At 47.6% G+C, this 19,739-nt stretch overlaps 1 protein-coding gene across 2 annotated transcripts in view; it reads left to right on the top strand.

The window, feature by feature from the left end:
* The window catches only part of CFAP61 (cilia and flagella associated protein 61), an 80,788-nt gene that overhangs the window by 50,573 nt on the left and 10,476 nt on the right, over positions 1 to 19,739 (top strand). For both annotated transcript variants that reach the window (XM_044443021.1, XM_044443022.1), the window contains 7 exons: positions 3,317 to 3,415; positions 6,355 to 6,523; positions 7,616 to 7,790; positions 9,936 to 10,228; positions 12,179 to 12,506; positions 13,873 to 13,964; positions 14,351 to 14,556. In XM_044443021.1, the coding sequence (XP_044298956.1) occupies positions 3,317 to 3,415; positions 6,355 to 6,523; positions 7,616 to 7,790; positions 9,936 to 10,228; positions 12,179 to 12,506; positions 13,873 to 13,964; positions 14,351 to 14,556 (1,362 nt within the window). The remainder of the gene's footprint in view (positions 1 to 3,316; positions 3,416 to 6,354; positions 6,524 to 7,615; positions 7,791 to 9,935; positions 10,229 to 12,178; positions 12,507 to 13,872; positions 13,965 to 14,350; positions 14,557 to 19,739) is intronic.

Here is a 19,739-nt window from a genome sequence, read left to right as displayed (position 1 = left end):
CAACCAGGTGCAGACTTGCCTGTCTTCATCAAGCTGAGCCTTTAGATGCCGTCAAACCATGGGCTGGATCACTTGACTCCTAGCTGTTAAACAGCACAGCTTATTGTAAATGTTCTCAAAGTTTCTGACATTGGCAGGACTTGTTTTCTGAAGAGTGCTGAAAGTAACTATTGCATCTACTTTGTGACAAGAAGCTTCTTTCCTCTGTAAGAATAATTATATATCTGACTGATTTGCTAAGGGTGAAAAGGACCCAAAGCATTCGCCACCTGTCTTGGCTTCCTTTTTCATACTCTCCATACGTTGGCAACATTATCCTTCTTATTTTAAAGCCAAGGCTGTCAAGGCGTCTTTTTGTAGCCATCCTCTAAACCAGACAATGAAACCCAATACCTTTTACTTATTTCCCTAGATACTCTAATCCCTTCTGCGCTACAAGTATCTTTGAGCTGTTCGTCCCCTTTGGTATCCACAGCAACACGAATCCCTGCTGGAATTATTTGCTTCGATAATACAGGTGCACTTGTTTAACGCTCGGTTGGGTTGAGCTCTTAACTTAGAGGCTTTTTTTAACCGAAGGATGCCCTGTACTTGTACAGCCCACGACATTCAGCATTCTTTATGTATATTAAAACCAAAAATGATTCTGCCCGCTTGTAACTGTTTTTAGGCACAGTTTTTTCAGAAGATGCATTTTGGAGACTCTAAACCAAAGATGTACAAATCACTGTTTTGTTAGTTCCACTCAAGTCCTAGATCGAAGTAATTGCATTGCTTTTGTGCAGTAACGTCCAAACTATGAGGGTACTGCTGGTGTGCCCCAAGAAGGAACACTGGTGAACATGGAGTGGTCTTCACCCAAAGAGGGGCCTGCTGCCCCAATCCCTACCCAATAGCCGGCTTTGGATTGCTCCTTCCGATCAGCCTCCACCTGGGGGCATTAATTCCACGTCAGCTTTGCACTGGATGTGAAGGGCATTCACTCAAGTCATTCCAAACAGAGGGAAAGAGCCAAGTTACCCACCTTTAGAAGAGGCTTCCTCCATAACAGCCTTAAGCAGGCAGCCTGCCATTCAACAGCATGATTGGCACACGCCGATCAGTAACTCCAGAAGAAACACGAGGGCCAGACCTTCTCGAAGAGCGACAGCTGACTTGCATTCCTAATCTATAGTTTTCCAAGTTGCAATCACGCAATCGTCTGAAGGACCCAGTGCAAACACTTTGAAAATGTTGATCTCTCCTCATTCTCACACCGCACACTGAAATAGAATGAGGAAGCACTCAGTACTAAGTGCAAAGTAAGAATGTAAGATGACTACTGTAACTCCAGAAAAGACTCCGTGGAGTAGAGTTCAACTGTCAGCAGTGGCAATTGTACAGTGATATTTGTTTATGCAATGTTTGTTCTGCCTTTTCACAAAAACAGTGGCGCTCCAGTTGACTAACGGCAATGCAATGCACAGGCACTTGTGTTTCCAATCCCATCGTTTCTGTCAGCAGCTGAGCGTCTGAAAAGGTAGCAGGAAACGGTCCACTGAAGTCTGCTGTTGTTAGGTGCCAGAAGGTCGCTGCCAGACAGTGGTGACGCCACGGTCCCCCTAAATGTCACCAGCCTTGCTGTACTGAGCTAATTACCTGGGGAGCTGCCCAAGGCGTCCACACTGGATTGGGTGGAGTGCTCCTACATACAGGGATTTGGTTTCCAGCATCCAGAGATGTGGCTGTTGACCTTATCTGACTTTTCCAGCTTTGAGGAAAGGCTCCATCATCCCCAGGTCCAGGAGATGACAGGTTTGGGCTTTTGCTGGGGCCCAAGAAAGAATGCCCCTTCTGTATTCATTATGTAGAAGTCTCAATGTGCATGCCCAGCGTGTTCAAGTTGAGAGAACCTTGAAGATGCTTTGCCCAAGGGACCCCAGACTCCTCAAGACAGCACTGGCCTATAGCATAAGTCCTGAACCGTAATCACATCACCTATCAAATAAATCTAAATAATGTTATATAATCGGCTATTAGACTTCTAAAGGACTTACTCAAGAAGTGCCTCATACAGAACAGCTCGGAGAGATTCGTGTTAGTTTTCCACCTTGTTGACTCAGCCTTCCTTTTGAAGCTTGGTATTTAACAGCATTCTCTTATGCTCCAATATGGAAGAAAACAGTTGTTCCCTGTTCTTTCCGAAAGGATAATTACCCTACAGAGAGGAACATGCTACCCTTAGTGTTCTAGATTACCCACGGTAGCCACGAAGCCTTGATCTGTGGTACCAAAAAATTGTAATCAAGCGCTTTCTCCAACACTGCAAGATCTCAGAGCTTTGGTGGTTGAAAAGTCCACTGGATCGTTTATTTCCTGTAGCTTCACTCGTGGTGATGAGAGCTGTACAGTCGCTGGAGCAGTCATATCAGCATGTTAACCAGACTGCAGTCTCTGCAATTCCCTTCAGCTCTGCAGCTTGCAGAAGCGATGGCTGGTTTCCCAGCTCTTCTTTTCCTGTGAGAGAAGCTTCCACTCTCTAACATTCCAAACCTCAAGATCGTGTCTCTGTGGACCATTCTGGATATAAAAGCTAAAAACTGTGGTTTAGCATTGCGTGAATAAGCCACAGGTTCATATATGTACCTTCCTCTCCTCTCTGTCACAGACACTAAAAGATTGGAGGCTTCTACTTTTAAAGTAACTGAAATTCATGTTGATTTAAAGTATGCTTGGTAAACAAGCCAACTTTATAAACCGTGTTGATCTTGGTTTGAGCAATCATAGTTTAAACTAACTAGACATAATGGGTAATTCTGTTTACTATAGAAGTGGAAGCACGTGCTTCAAATTGTGGTTGTGTCAGAGGCGGAGAGGAGAGATGGTAATGTTTGTGTCCAAGACTTGTTCATATAACCATAGTTCATCCAGATATCAGCCCTGTAAATTTAAGAGCTGGGAAGACAGGAGCTGGTGAAGATCTGGCAATGCCGAGAATCTTCAGTGAAGATGAAGTATTTTCAGGACATATGGCACCCTTCCATTAAGCCTGACCCGCTTTCTTTTTAACCTTCTAACTGTATTTGAACACTGGGGTCAGGAATTTACATGGCAGATGGCAGTTGACTCTGTAAATATATAGCATTGGTAATAATTGTGCGCTTATCATTAAACATAAAAATAGTTTGTGAATGAACACATGGTAAAGTGTATGCCTTTCTCCTTTGTAGGATATTCGGTTGCTCAATACGAACGCAGGCAAAGTGTTACATCTGTAAATGTAGGCCAGTGGTGCATTTGCTGTCTTGCTATTTTGTTTATGTTCTTCTTTCTTTAGTCCACACCTGAGGTTCAACAACCTTACCTTGATTTCAACGCATGGACTTCCAGGGAAAGATGCGTCGAACAATCTGCACAAGCGATTTTTAATCAACAGGTTTGTTTAAAGCCAACAAGCACAGCCAACAGGCATAAAATTGGGGAGATACCAATGTCACCGTCTGGTCCAAAATTAATGGATGAATTTCAGTTATTGCAGCCTGATGATGTGGACAAGGTGCTTGGACGAGTACGTCCCACCACTTGCCTTTTGGACCCTTGCTCATCTTGGCTAATTAACAACGCCAAGCACAGAATTGGGACCTGGATGTTGGAAGTGGTTAATGTTTCTCTGAGGGAGGGCCGGGTACCTGCCCCTTTAAAGGAGGCGGTAGTCCGACCGGTCCTGAAGAAGGCGTCACTGGATCCAGAGATGGCTACTAATTACAGACCAGTGGCCAACATCCTGTTTCTGGGCAAGGTGTTGGAGCGGGTGGTGGCGGGACAACTCCAAGCACTCTTGGATGAAACTGATTATCTAGACCCATTTCAGTCCGGCTTCAGACCCGGGTACGGTACTGAATCTGCCTTGGTCACCCTGTATGATGACCTGTGCAGGGAGAAAGACGGGGAGTGCGTCCCTGTTGGTTCTCCTGGACCTCTCAGTGGCTTTCGATACCATTGACCATGGTATCCTTCTGGATAGGCTAGCGGGATTGGGGGTCGGAGGCACTGCTTTGCAGTGGTTCCGCTCCTATCTCAATGGCTGATTCCAGAAGGTGGTGCTGGGGGACTATGGCTCTGCGCCATGGCAGCTATGCCATGGAGTACCGCAGGGATCCATTTTGTCCCCTTTGCTATTTAACGTCTACATGAAATCACTGGGAGAGGTCATCAGGAGGTGTGGGCTGCGGAATCATCAGTACGCTGATGATACCCAGCTCTACCTCTCGTTTTCCACCAATCCAGGTGAGGCAGTGGCTGCGCTGAACCGGTGCCTGGCCGAGGTAATGGGCTGGATGAGGGCCAATAAACTGAAGCTCAATCCAGACAAGACGGAGGTCCTGTTGGTTGACTGATCAGGCTTCGGGAAAGGGGAATTGAACTTAGTCCTGAATGGGGTCGCACTCCCTCTTAGGGACAAGGTCCCCAGCTTGGGAGTGCTCCTCGACCAAGAGCTTTCACTGGAAGCTCAGGTGACAGCGGTGGCGAGGAGCGCTTTCTATCAGCTTCGGGTGATCCACCAGCTGCGCCCCTACCTGGAGTACGACTGCCTGGTGACAGTGACACATGCATTGGTGACTTTCCGACTTGACTTCTATAACGCGCTCTACGTGGGGCTACCCTTGAAGACGGTCCGGATACTTCCGTTGGTTCAAAGCAGAGCTGCCAGGCTGCTGACGGGGACGGGGCGTTATGTTCACATGACTCCAGTTCTCCGTCAGTTTCACTGGCTCCCCATTGAAGTCTGGGCCCAATTCAAGGTGTTGGTTATGACCTATAATTCCCTTAATGGCTTGGGTCCTGGTTATCTGAAGGAGCGCTTATGTCCATATATGCCCGCCTGCCCCTTGAGATCAGCGGGAGAGGCCCTTCTCCAGGAACCCTCCGTGAAGGATATTAGGAGGGCAAGTACCTGGAGGAGGGCCTTCTCTGCAGTGGCACCCAATTTATGGAATGCGCTCCCCAGAGAGGTCCGCCTGGCGCCGTCGTTATTTGTTTTTCGGCTCCAGGCAAAGACCTTTTTATTCAAATGTTATTTTAATTGTTAATGCTATTTATTTATTTTATTCTTTGGCAGGGCGACTTAAATTATACTGTTTTACATTGTGTTTATTTATTTATGATTGTGAGCCGCCCTGAGGCTTCGGCGAATGGGGCGGCATAGAAGTTCTCTAAATAAATAAATAAATAAAAATAAAATAAAATAAAATATGAACTTGCTTTTGCAACTGTGAAATGTACATTTGATCTTATATTGCGGCGTCATGGGGGACCGTGGTTGTACTTCATTTCTAATGTAGCCTTGGCCAGGAATGATGGAGCTAGCTCGCAAGGCTGCAATGTGGCATCCTGACCACTTCACTCTCCTAGCCACTCAGATCGTCCCTGTGCATCGAGGTCCTTCAGATGCCTGCAGCTTCGTCAAACAGCTCTGCAGCTCTCCAGCACATGCCGCTTATCACAGTTACAGTTCAGAATAAAGTATCAACTACATGAGAAAATAGCTTTTAAAACCCACTTACATTTGCTCCGCCTTTATAATTGCAGTTGTTACTCCTCAATTCACACTTTATGGGTGAACCGTGTGCTAATACCAATCATATCTACAGCAAATACAGTTGTCATGGAAAGGGTGCTTATTTTATTATTATTTTTATTTTACAGTAAGAACATAAGAACAGCCATGCTGGCTCGGCCCTGTCTAGTCCAGCACTCCATACACGTGGTGGAAAGCTAGCGGCCCAAGAGATTCCCCAAGCAGGAGGGGTGCAAGACCACCTCCTTCCCAAGCTCCTCAGCAACTGGTGTGTGCACGCATGCCACCTCTGGTAAAGGAGGTAGCCCTTGGCCAGCAAGGCTAGTAGTCACGGATAACCTCTTCCATGGATCTGTCCAGCTGGTGGCCAGCACTGTTTCCGGTGGCTGCGAATTCCATAGGTCAGCTAGACATTGCCTGTCCTAAACCTTCCCCAGTCATCTTCATGAGATGACCCTGGGTTTGAGCATTACGAGAGTGAGAGAGAGAGAGAGGCCTTTCTCTCTAGTTTCTCCACCTCTAGCATGTCTCCTGTCACCCTTTTTCTAAACTGAACGGTCCAGTTATCACAGCCACTACCCACAATCCCTTATGTTTTTGTCCATCCTAAATGGTGTGTTGTCGTCAGCAAACCTGGCCACTTCGCTGCTTATGCCTAGTTCCAGGTCAGTTATGAATGGGCTGAAAGGCATAGGTCCTATAGCAAGAACCTCCTCCATTAGGGGACTTTTACAAATTCACCAGCTGGCTAATGGTCACAGTCCACAGCCAATATGTTGCTTGCCTTTTCTTCACAGCTACTGCTTCAACGAGGATGACTATGCCCTGATGTCCCTTGGTTCGTGGATTAATGTTGTGGTTGGAAAAATGACTGGCATAGACAGATCTCTGAAGCATGTGATTGTTTCCAAGGAGAGAAAAGTTCCCTATGATTATCTCATCCTTTGCACTGGCCAACAGTTTCAGGTGAGCTCAGGTAGCGAATGACTGAAAAACAGTATGCTTCCTACTTGGAGCTGTCGAAGAAAAATGAGGAGGCATTCCAAGTGAATCCTTTCTCGCCCTGCTGATCTCTCTCAGCAGAGTGGACCGCAGCTCTTGCTGCAACCCCCGGAGGCAGGGACACCCTGCCCACCTGCCTCCAACGCCCAGGTGGGCTGCAGAAGGGTGATATTCTGGGAATGTAAGCAGCACTGCAGCAGCGTTTGGAGGAAAGGTGGGATCCTGTAACCTCCCTTGTGACATTTCTCATCAATAGTAGCAGTAGGGAAACTAAGATTGCTGGAGATGGCTTGGGGCTGAGGAGGCAAAACCCCTTCTCAACCTTGAGAGATCCCTAGAACTAAGCGGAGTTCTGTTTAGCAGAGGAAAGTATCTTGTGGTGGAAGAGAGCGTGGAGAAAGTGTATTCGGAAGTGAGAGAACGGGAGTGTGTGTGAACACTGAGTGCACTCATCTGTGCCCCAACCCCCCCTCTAGCACCAGATACGGTCCTCAGCACTGGAAAGATAATTTTCCTCATCTTCATGTCCCAGACCTAATTAATGCAGCCATATTTATTAATAAATATAATATGAATTTCAGAAGATGGGGTTGCAATGCCTTGATTCTTAGTTGAGTGCAAACCTCACCAAGAGAAGCGAGCCTTACAAATGTGCATGGGATTCAGTTGCTGGGGTCATGAAGCCTAGTGAGCTCTCGTGGAGGACGGAGCCCATCGGAGAGCCTTCCTCTCCTGGCAGGTTGAGTCACGGATCTGAGCTGTGGAAGAGCAGCCTGGTCGGTCCCCCTTCCTGGCATGGAAGACCCCCATTGGGGCACCTCCAGCCCCGTCTATCCGGCTTTCAGAGCCACTTCCCCGCCACTCCGCTTGGTGGTGAGCTGGGCCCCGCGCTGCTTTGTCATGCCTAACCTGCTGCTTTGCTTTCACAGTGCGGTGAGCTGGCGGTGCTGAGCTGTAACTGTTGAAAGTAAATAAATACATGGGAAAATGTACTCAGTTAACTGATGAACATGCTTATTTCATCTGGGATATTCATTTGCTCCACTCTTAAAACAGGTTCCATGCCCGACTGGCGCAGACATTAGTAAACTGCTCACTAACAGAGAGGTTTCAAAAGACAGTGGACAAAGATATACGGGAGCAGTGCCTTCCAATCTTTTTGTTATTTGCGACGATGAGGATGCCTTGGTAGCGATGAAGTGGCTACGAGAAAAAGTTACTTATTCCACAGGTAAAGATTTTAATAGCTGTATTGCTTCAGGAGCTTGGTTGATGCATTTCTTGGCACAGTGTATCTTCCTTTCCAGTGCATAATTATAGCCTAATTAATCCTTGAAAATGTTTCATCTGCCATGATTTGTGTTATGAATTAATTCACAACTTATTGCCAATTTTGCACAGCATTGGGGGTTTTGCTCAGAATAAAGACTGGAAATAAGAATTATCTGTAATTATTCTGTGACATGAAATGGAAGTCCTAAGAGCAGGGTCTGGGTTTGTATTCATTAATTAACAAATGTGATAATGATTTCATTTGTAAATGCATTTTGCAGCAATATGCAATGTTTTCGATTTCGAAACACTGGGAAGTAAATAAGATCTGAATCAGAGCAGATGAGAAAAACAACTCTATCGGATTCAGTGTAGCGCTACTTCCCCACAGATAGGAAAGGTTTTGGGTGTGATTGGTGTTCCAAATATTGTGCTGTGCTAATGCACTTCACTGAGCAGCGTTACCCTTCATTAAGGTGCACAATAAGGTACATAGTGGAGCTTGATTCTACACCTCCATCAATTCCTACCTAAAGTCAACATAAAGAACAGATTTGCCCCATTTTGAGTATTGTGTCCTGCTCTGGGTGCCACACTTTTAGAAAGATGCAGACAAGTTGGAAAGGGATGTTCTGGCGGCCAGAAGCAAAGCCCCGTGAGGAGAGGTGGAAAGAACTGGGCATGTTTAGCCTCAGGGAGAGAGAACTGAGGGCAGAGATGATGGCCAGTACCAATACTCAAAAGGCTGTCACAAACAGGAAAAACAGGAGCTCTTCCTGATCATTCCGGAGCGCAGGACAAGGAATAACGGGCTCAAGTCACAGGAAGCAGATTCTGACTAGATCTCAGGAAGAACTTCCCGGCTGCTAGAGCGGTAGAGCAATGGAAGCAATTTGCTAGGGAGGTGGTGGGCTGCCCACATTGGAGGCATTCAACTGCGGTAGCCCTCTGAGGGGGCTGGTTTAGTCCAGGGTCCTACACTGAACAGGGGACCGGACCTGATGGCCTTACAGACCCCCTCGAAGTTGCCTATTCCATGACTCTTTGATACCCAGAAGAATGAAGGTGGAAAGATGGCAGGCTCCTTCAAGAGGAATCCTATGAGGACGAACCTGCAGTATTGGAAAGTGAAATGAGAGCTGCTCTGGAAGCAAGGAACAGATAGATAGGGACCCAAGAGAAGTGGTTCAAGCTGCAGGCACTTGATTGGCCCAGGTCCTTATGCACGTCTGTCAGCACATGCAGAAATGAAAGAGTGGCCCAGAGACCAGAAGCATTCAAGTCACATGCCCATCCCCAAGAAAGGAGCTGCTGAGGAGGGCAGAGACTGCGCTTCTTTCCCACGCACGCAAGTGCTCAAGGTGGTGCCCCCAAGGACGCTGTCTGCTGTGGGGCCAGAAGTGCCTAGCATTCAAGCCCAGCTCCAAAGGAAGAGGCCCTTGAGGCCATTTGGTGAACCCGCGTGGGCGACTGGGAAGTTGGAAGACGATTCATCGGAACTGTGCCCCATACGTGTCTGAAAGAATTTCCATCTCTCCATAGAGAGATCCCAGCCCCTGAAGCTTGTTTATTGGCGGGGAGCGGAGGAAATGCGGGGGACGGTCAGATGCATAAGGGACCTGCATTCCTTCGGGCCACGGAGTGATGAGAAAGCGTCGCTGCCAGCGAGCGGGTTCTGCTGGCCGACCTACCTCAGCCCCCTGCCCCCTTTCCCCCATTTCCCCTAATCTCTTCTGCAGGGCTTTTCATTTTACTTCGAAAAATGCTCCAGCCAAACAAAAGATTGGGGGCAGCTCGGCAGAGAGGTTATGATAAAAAGGCCTTCCCCTGCAAAGGTTCTTCAAAACAAAGGATTTCAGAATCCAGGGGCTTAATAAATGCCCTACTTCTGCGTTAAGTGCTTGCTACTTTGTGGGCTGTATTCTGCCAATTCTTCGCTAAATTATCTTAGCTACTGTTGCTAGGTAACGTTGTTTGCTTCATAGCATTAGAGCAACAAGAGGGTCACAGATCGGTCCAGCATTATCATCATCTGAATTACACTAATAGGGTTTGTATTATATGCCTTAATTCCCCCTCCCCGTGTTCTTGTTGCCCTCCCCAGGGAACGTCATTGTCTACGGGAACACAATTGACACTTACACCACGGTAGAATCCCTCTTGTCGCTGGGGATCAATGGCGGCCGCATCCACCTCGTGCATCCTCCATTGTGCTCCAACGTGACTGCTCTCAACAACAACGCCATCGAGAGGGCTGTCCAGAAAGCGCTGGCCAAGGCGGGTGTGACCGTGCACCACGAGAGCCTTCTGGCTCAGTGGAACGATGGCAGCCACCCAGACCCGATCACGTCGGCCTCTTTTACCACCAGCACAAAGCCCTTCAAATTGCAGTGCTCCGTAAGTGCAAGCCTTCACCGTGTTGCATCTGCCCATCATCCAGACAAAAGGCAGCGAAGAGCGATAGAATTATGGGCCCGGAAGGAAAGTTAGTTCTGGTGCAGGACGTTCTTCCGCACCGGAACGATTGAAATGAACTGGCGCTATGGCGCCTCCGTAGTCTTTAAAATGCAAATCAAAATACTTAGGTTTTCCATGCTTTAGGCTTTAATTTACAGTTTAAAATGTTCTGGTAAATGCATCCAAAAGTTGCTGTCTGCTGAGAAGGGAGCTTGTCCAAGGGGAACTGAAGACGCTGCTCCATCATGTCATCACGTTTTTGACGCAGGAGCTGCTGGAGAGGAAGGTGAGGTTTGTAGCAGAGGAAGGTGAGGATCCTAGATTCTCATTTATGAGCAGCGTGGCCACAAGCATTGTTCCCCTCGGAGCATGAGTTGTGGAGCGCCGCCTTGGCTTATCTCTGCCCTGACAGACCAGGAGAATAGCCCATGGTTTGCTCATTTCTCTGGCCTGTCAGGAGAGAGGCAACTCTGAGGACTGGGTTTGGCCTTTACGTGAGAGGAATGCAGGCCCAAAGTGGCCACTCCCAGTTACAGCAGGCCAGTCAGGCAGTGTGAATAAGTACGCAGCTCATATGTGTCCCCCAGCGTATCATAACACCGGAACCTCAAATTCAAGATTCGAGAGGACAGGAGCAAGCAGCAGCACCCTTTCCCCTTTGCCATGTCTTTTCAGGAGGGGGCAAGAGGAGCTGTTATATTTTTTTGTCCTTTTAAAAATATCTCCATGCCTTTGCACAGCTAATTAAGCAACAACCAACCAAGCCAACCAACACAGAAACAAACAAACCTTCAAGGGCTGGTTCCCCCAGCACGGCCTCTTTGCCGTTCTTCCACCTTCTCCAGGAATTGCATTTGTCTGTGGCACAAGTACACATTTTCCACAAAGCTGTACTCCTTAGCAGGTGCCCTAGCAGAGATAAATGCATTTTGTAGAAATACTGGTACTGTGCTCCTTCATAAACCAAGAATTAATCTGCCCCAGGAGTAGAAAATATTTTTTTAGAGCTTGAAATCTATCAGGTTTTGGTTTTTGTCTCCTCCAGAAATATTCGTCTGCACTCTGCCCAGCTCCCTGTAGGTTACAAGTTGCATTGTCTCCTCTCCATCCCTTATTTCAGCTTTAGACCTGAACAAATAGGAGTTTGATGTAGTTGCCATGAATCAGGCATCCATGCAGTGCCCTGATGATCAGTGGGTGAGCTCAGACTAATGCTTAATCCTCCTATGGTGGAATCAAAACACTGGGCAGATCACCATCCACACTGATTAATGTTGGCTTGATCACAGTCTTTGCCACCATCACAGAGTCACATTCCCCTGCTTCTGGCACTCAGCTTCAGCATATTCCCAACTGCACCCAAATAGCAAAAGAAGTAACTTAGTGATTCTGGCACCATTAATGCTCCATCATCTTCTGTGGGAGTCAAACATGACGAACTTCCTTTGGATAAGAAGCACTAACTACATTTAACTGGGCCACAATGCACCTCTTCAAAAGTGGCAGTAGTTCTTCTTGGGAGAACAGTTTTCTTTTATGCTCATGCTTGTTCCAAAGGAAACATTTATCATTTCAAATCTGGAGAGCCCCTTCAAAATCTGCAGCTGTTTTGTGGCTTTCCAAGTATTTGTACATTATCCTGGAAAATCTGTGCTACAATCTGCATTCAATGCTAAATATCACACAAATTATATAATACTCCGAGGAATCAAGGTTTTAATTATTAACTGATTATTGGAATATGGCTGTGACTACTTAAATAAATAACATTTTCCGTATGTTTGTGTTTCATTTCCCATTTGGGATCCGGACTAAAGCTGTGCCATTGCACCTGACTTGCACGGCAGGGTGCCGCTGTACAGGGTGGCTAATGCATTACCTTATTTTTAGGCATTCTTTAGCTTTACCCACAAATCAGTGGATTATGACACCTTCAAGGCGGTTAACGACGCATGTCTGGTGTACGATGGGAGGCTTGTGATAGATACCAACTTCCATACCAACGATGTGGCCATAAGAGCAGCAGGTCCTCTGACCAAATTCTCCAACATATACTACGCCAACGAATGGACACACAGCAATTTCAGTTCGAAGGAGATTGGCTTCCAGCTGGCCGCTGCCATGCTGAGCCTTTTCGACCTGACTCTGGAACCAGTCCTCGAACCTCCGGAAGATATGGATAGGCTCATTCCGATGTACAAGGGGTGCAAAGTTCAAGGTGAGCTGAAGATATTGCTTTCTTCCCCTTTTGTGTTCCTCTGGTCCCTTCCTCCACATTTGTTGCAGCATGAAATGTCATGAAGTGAAAGAAAGTAGCCATTTGCGTGTGTGTATGTGCGTGTGTGTGTGAAATAATAGTTTTAGAAATGCAATATTGCATGATTTTAATAGCAAGTGGAATCAGTTTTTTCTGTGCTGTTGAATATTCTCCTGGAGACATTGGAGCTTTTGCCATTTCTTAACACACACGTGAATGTTACATACATAGAAACACAGAAACAGAGCACGTCAGAAGGGGTCTCCCGGGCCATCTAGTCTGACCAGCCGGCTCCACTCATGACGTGCCATGCCCACCATGTGCACGTCCAGCCTGTCTTTGAACACCCTCACCAATGGGGCCTCAGCCACCTCCCGTGGAAGCCCCTTCCATGCCCTCGGGGTCCTAACCATCAGGAAGTGCTTCCTGGCACCCAAACGGAACATGGGCCACAGGGTCACTGACTGTGCTCAATCTCCCATTCCCGTTGAGCAAGGTATTTTATGAGGTGCTTGCCCTGGGAGACCAAACTGCTCCTGTTTGCCCTCCACCCCCGGAAGGCAAGGGGTGTTCAAGAGCGTTTCTCGCTGCTCCCAGGGGAGCTCAAGCGACCCTTTCTGGATTGCATGACCCCTGAAGCAGGGGCAGGAAGCTGTGGTGGGGAGGGCGGCTGGATGGCTCCTACGAGGCCCTTTCAGGCCGAGGACATCGAGGGACACAGCCAGACTCCTAAAAGCAGCTAGTCCCTGGGCTTCCCCACCTCTTCGCTGGCTTTGCAGGGCCTTTTCCAGGCATGGAAAGGTGGAACGGTGAAGCCACTTCACCTGAGCTGAGGAGAGCCCAAGCCTCTGGCCGGCTGCAGGATGCTCATTCTGCCCCGTCGGCTCCAACCTTCCCGTCCCCTCAGGAGCCTTCCTGGTCTCGATTCCCTGCTCTGTTCACTGTTCCTCACCCAGCAAGGAAGACGTTTGTTGCTTTTTGATGGTTTTAATTTCAAAGATACTCCATTTCTAGTTTTATTAACCATGCCAAAACATTTTAGCTTGCTTATTGCTATCTCAGTGTTGTTTATTGTTTTTATTGTGTGAACCATATATTTATATTGAAATAGAACAAAGCTAATGAATAAGAATAACAGCACCAACAGTCATCACATTTGTGGATTTGTGCTGGAATAGAATGTTGAGAAGAATATTGAAGGTAACATTGAAATGGCAGTAAGATACCACCTGCTCCTCTCTGATCACTTTGGAAATGTTTTAAAAATAACAAAAGAGGGGCATGTACCAATATAGGCCTTGATAACTTATCACTTGGTTTCTGACAGGTGGTGTTCTACCTGAAAAATATAATTATGTGCACATTTTTAAACCTGGAATTCCCACTCGCTTGGATGTACAAGAAACACAACCTAATTATGTAAGTATTCATGGGTGACACAAAACAGACTGATTTGATATTGCAACTGTCTTGGGGTATCACAGTTTTCTGCTTCCTAGAAAGCTCTTGCATGAACAGCGAACTGTGCTGCAGTGAGTGAAACTGCGTCTGACAACCATTTCAGGTTCTTATCCTAGAAACTAAGTTCTCAGGTGACTTCCATCTTGGCTAGTCAACAAAAAGGGTGCCAAGAGCCTCGACTCTGAACATTTGACTAAAACTGGTCTTCTGTCTAACAATGAGACCCTTGGATTGAGGCCTTTGTGTCCAATTGCCAAAGGTAGAAACACCGTGGCACTCGCTCGCGACCGTCTCTCCTGCTCTCTTGTTTTCCCTGCCTCAATGGTTCTCTTAATTCATCCCAGGGAATAGCAATCACAACCGGAGATGCTGTGAAGGGAAATTACTTCAGAATACATGTCAACCAGTACAGCATGATAGAAACCATCACCTGCTTTTCCAAGAAGCACATTCCCGTCTCCAACTACATCTGCTTCTTTGGACAGCATGAGCGTCTTCTGAACAATCTCTGCTCTCGCTGGAGGGAGGGACTGATCACCAATCTCTATAGGTAGGATGGATTACACTTTGGATAGGAAATTGATACTGTCATTTTTGGGCCGGTCTTGGGGAAGCATCTCTTGGTTTTAGCCTAGAAGAATAATCCAAAGCCCTGCCTGGTCAGACGAGCAGAGTTCAGGCAGAAGAGCTCTGTGCTTTGCAAGTGCCTTAAAAATAACTCCTTGATCTCTTCCCTCCCTGCTTGTGGCGTGCTTAGGGGCTGGGCTGGCAGGAAGATGCTTTGTTCTGGAATCCCTTAATATTCCTGCACTTTGTCATACCTGCAGCCTCGGAGTACCTTTCTCCCACCTCTGTGAGGCCAGAAGGGCAATAGCAAGCTATCAGCTGCACTGGCTGGCTTCTGTGTGCGCGCGTTTGTTCTGCAGAAAATTTGCTGACTATAAGTCGCCTAGAGATGAGTGGGCAGCTTTAAATAATAATAAACAAAAATGACATTCAGCAAAACTAAAGGCACCATCCTATCCATGTTTAGACAGAAAAAAGACCTAAAACTCCCAGCATGCATCACTTCTTTGGCATGCTGGGAGCTTTAGGTCTTTTTTCTGACTCAATTTGCATGGGACTGTACCTGCACTGGCACCTGCTGCTCCTGTTATTCCACTGCATTTATATGCTGCCCTTCTTTCCTCTTGTGAGGTGCCCAGAGCTGCCTACACAGCTCCGTTTTATCCTCACAACAACAAGCTTTTGCGGTAGCTGGTGCTTAGAGTGACGGAGTCATGTTTTAATGCCTGCAAAGGCTGCCAATCAACACTACAGCAAGCGGGAAGAGCAGAATTTTCCACAACGCAGTGATTACTTCCCCCGAGCAATGCCTCCCGCTCACCTCTGGGTTAGGCAAAGGTGTGCGGTCTGAATACATGATGCACAGCTAGCCAAAAGCAAGATTAAGAGATAATGAGTTTGATGTTGCCCAGCAGAATGCCAAACCCAGCACACGATGGGGCATAAAAAGAACCACAGAACTGGGCAGTATCCCATCCCGGGTCAGTAGCTAAAAGACTAAATCTAACCTAAATCTCTGAGATCACAGGCAGGGTCCTGGAAAGCCATTCCTTGTTTGATTAAAGAAGAGTTTAAAATCAGTCAAACCCACGCACCGGAGAAATTAAAGCCATACGTGCATCAGGGACATTAGGATCGTATATCACGACTGAGAAGGCTGCGAGATCATAGCATCCATAAATCAGTCATAAAACCGGGTACACTGGATCGCACAGCAAACAGCTTGCCTGCGTTCAAAGAGCACTGATGGAGCTGTGGTCCTTTGAAGAGATCAGTTTGGAGCGCTGAGCCAAAGGCAGCAGCTGGCATTTGAACTGAAACTAGCCCTTGAAGAGAGGAGCAAATGCTAGCAAAAACTCGGTGGCCGCGAGAGCCTTCCTGAGAAAGTGTGTCCATGTGGCTAATTACGGAGAGGGAGGGAGGAAAGGGCCAGGAAAGAAGTTCCAGGCTGGGAAGATTTGAATGATGGAGAAATGGGGAAGCGGGAGGGAATCTGAGAAAGTTTTGGAGGCACGGAAGTAGAGCAAGTGCAGTCGTTTAGGGAGAAGTTGGACGGAGGAGCTTAGTAACAACCGTGAGCTCCAAAGCCAAGGTTTTGGGAGCTGGGATGAATATAAGGAAGAACAAATCTCAGCTGCTGAGCTGCTGGCATGTGAAGCAGTTGAGCCTCCTCCAGAGGAAGAAGGGGAGACAGAGAGGAAGAATGGGGGTTGCTCTTCTGAGCAGCAAATTTAAGAGGTCTCCCTGGATGGAGATTTGGGAGGCTCAATTAACCCTCGCCGGATATAGTCATTCCAATAAAACAAGTTCTCACTTCACGATCACTCTCCACAGCTTCGCAATTGGATTTTTAAGGTCAGATAGTGGGAGAGGAAAGGCAACAGTCGACTGGTTTGCACGGTCTCTGCAGCCCATGGCACCGTGGCTTATTTAAGCTAAGGTGGCTTGCAGCCGATGCCAGCCACCCCTTTGACAATCCAAGCGGGGGTGAGCTCTCACCGTGGCTTGTTCAAAGTCAGCAGGATTCACTTACGTGATGGTGAAAACCTCCATCGCAACCTGTGGGTTAAGAGATGGTTGTTTAATACTGGCAAAACCCATCCTCACAGAGTTTGCATGACCCATTAGGCCAGGGCAATCATTTCTTGCGGCTTGAATATTCAAAAGAGCTGCCAGGGCAACCTCTTCAACCCACCAGAGTTTAAATAGGCCTCGTGGGTCTGTGCTGGTGAGAAGAACTTGATCACGGGCCTCTGGCGTAAGTTGCTACCATGCTGGGTGGGTTCAGACAGCCGAGTGAGCCATCCCTGATTTATATGCCACTCTGGTTTAGTGTGTCGCATGAACCCAGTCAATATGGGGGGCGGGGGGCATCTGAAAAGCCGTTCAAAAACAATTCTTCAATGGCCAAATTAAACTGGTCAACATTTATTCCTTTCATTTGGCTTCATCAGGAAGGTTAGAAATCAGCACCAAATATTTCTTGATGTGATTTCGCCCCCTGCCACATAGTTTCTGTAGGGACATGCAGAGCTTAGATACCTTGACGGAGCTTGTTTTCTCCAAGAGCAAGGACACCCATGCGCTTCCAGATGAATGCCCAGCAGAGTTTTGGGGTGCTTGTAACACCGATTGCAAAGGGTCAGAGTTGGATCTCTGGCCCCGGGTTCTGAGTCACAGCATTCTCTCTGACCTCGGGGTGGAGACTGAAGCCATCCCGTGGTCTCTGGAATGTTCCGAAGTGTACAACCTAATACCTGTGCCACTTGGCTCCATTCAGCCAGCAAAGCATGGCCTGAGCAGTTGTCCGCCATGTTGGGAGTCAGGGCTCATTCCCCTGCCCGGTCATGTTTGCATTATCATGGCGCATACAGAGACGGCTTAGGAAGCACCAGTAACAGCTTGCTGTACAATGTCAATACACAGGAAATCCAGTGTAACATTAACCTGGTTAATTATCCATACACACTGCTAGATGTGTGCATCTTGAACACTGATCTGCCGCATGTTCATCATGGAATTTTGCATGAGACGCACCCGATGAGGCTGCCGGTTCACCTGTTTCCCTCGAACGGTGGCAGGTCTGTGTAATTTGCAGGAGTCACCGGGCCCTGAATGCACCTCAATGCTAAGCAGGCTGTCAAAGAAGCAGCGAAGGTTGTGCCTCCCGACATAAACCTCCGCGGATCCTTCTCCGTGCCCAGGCACCCTCTCAACGCCAGGTGTGGAAGGAAGCGGCTGAAAATACGCAATATCGATCGCCGTCCATTCAAAAGGGAAGCTGCAGCAGCTGTAAAATCATTTCCCCACAGATACAATTCTGGCTTACCTGGTTGCACGGCCTTACTGGGCAGAAATATGGAAACAGTGTCTTGGGTTATTTAATCTGATTTGCGTGTTGCCCATTCCTGTAAACACGCAGCAGGCAACAAAGGCAGAAGGGTGCCTCTTCAGTGCCTTTGTAACTGGATTAGCCCCTCTGCACATGGTGTGCATTGCCAGGAATGAACTCGAGGAAACAGCTGTCACCTGGGAGTTGATTTGTCTCTTTGTGACACGCAAATTATCTTTTAAATTAGAGGCCGTAGCGAGCCGTGCATTTTGTCACTGCCTTGCATTCATCATATTGAAGGCTTTAACCCCGTGGCGCTGGATTTTGCGATTAAACTTGAGCTAAGTTTCCAAACGAATTGAATTTCAAACAGGGGAAAAGGGAGCCATGCATCCCTCCAGATCTAACAACGGAGGACACCTTGTGTTCTTAGATATGCTTGTCTCTTGCACACGGTTCAGTTAATCCATGCTGGTTGCATCAAGGACTCGAGCAGTTGAGCCTCCCTCGATATCTAATTTCTGCTCCTCGGCAGCCACGTCCTACAACCCTGAGAGTGGACTCTCTGGTCTGTGAACCCATCGGGCCTGGCAGTTCTGTGTCCTGGGCTAGCCTCCTGTCCCACAGAGCAAAGAAAAGTTCTTATCTCCAACCAGCAGCTGATTAGGGATAAGTGCTTTCCTCGCTGATCATTGAAAAGGCTCCCTTTCCCTGAGCTTAGCAGCTGATCAGAGACAAAAGCTTTCCCTGTGTGGGGCAGAGGGTCTGGACACCTGAGGGCCGGGTGGTGGGCAATTCCGGCCTTCCTCCTTCGGAGCCTTGTCCTGCAAAGGCTTTGCATCCTTCCGCTCCAGGGTGGTGCCCCCTCCCGGAGCACGTGGGCAGGGCCAGACTCAGAAGCATCCCAGGCCCTCTCCGCCCCGAAAGCCACCAGCCCCAGTAAGCCTGTGCTCCCAAGAAGTCCGCTTCCTGTTGCTATAAGGTGCCCTTTCCTTTCTCTCCACTGTAGTTCTTCCCACTTTCCCTCCAATGCATCCAGGCCAGGCTTATAGCCACCCAGAGCCCCAGGATCAGGCGTCCCACCCACTCCACTGGCCATGCGTTGCACAAATTTTTCTGTGTCCCACCCAGCCTTGCTCTGCACTCACTGGGCACGCAGTGGCTTTGGCGGCTGGCGGGAGGGACCTTGTGTCACCACTACGTCCTCCTCCTCCTCCTCCTCCACATTCCTTCCACTTGCTCCTGAATAAACTAAAAGGAGAGCAGAAATGGGGGAAAGGCACACACGGACTCTTGAGTGGACTCGGGGATCAACTCCTCATCAGGAGATGTGGCCATAGATTGGACTGCATCCAGTCAGCACAGGATTCAAAACAAGGAAACAGAAAAAGTTGAGCTCTAGAAAGGATCAACCAAGCAAACATAAAAAGCCCTCTTAGCATGAATCTGAACAGCCCCACGTTCCAAGAGAAAGTTGACAGTGTTCAACATCTGAATTTACTACTCTCAGAACCGGTCCAGAACAACTGGCATTTTAAGCAGCAACTAGGCACAAGCAAAAGATGAAATTATCATAGGGAGGGATATTGGGGTGGTAAGGGACAATGAACTTGATAGAAGGAAAATTGCTAGAAGAAACAAGTTTCTTGAGAAAGTCTAGGATTTCAGTCCTTATTTTTAGAAAACAAATAAATTGATACTTGCAAATGGATTCATCCACAAGGGAAAAACTTTACTTGCTACCTAAACAGATATGAAACAAATAAAAAAATAGATTATATTCCAGTCACTAGGCAATTAATTCATTCCATCAGAACTACTAAGATAGGTCTTAT

This window comes from Varanus komodoensis, unplaced genomic scaffold, assembly GCF_004798865.1.
Source record: "Varanus komodoensis strain SLA01 unplaced genomic scaffold, ASM479886v1 scaffold40, whole genome shotgun sequence".
Taxonomy (NCBI): Eukaryota; Metazoa; Chordata; class Lepidosauria; order Squamata; family Varanidae; genus Varanus; species Varanus komodoensis.
Note: the sequence above shows the minus strand (reverse complement) of the source record. Positions and strands in the feature narration are given on the sequence as shown.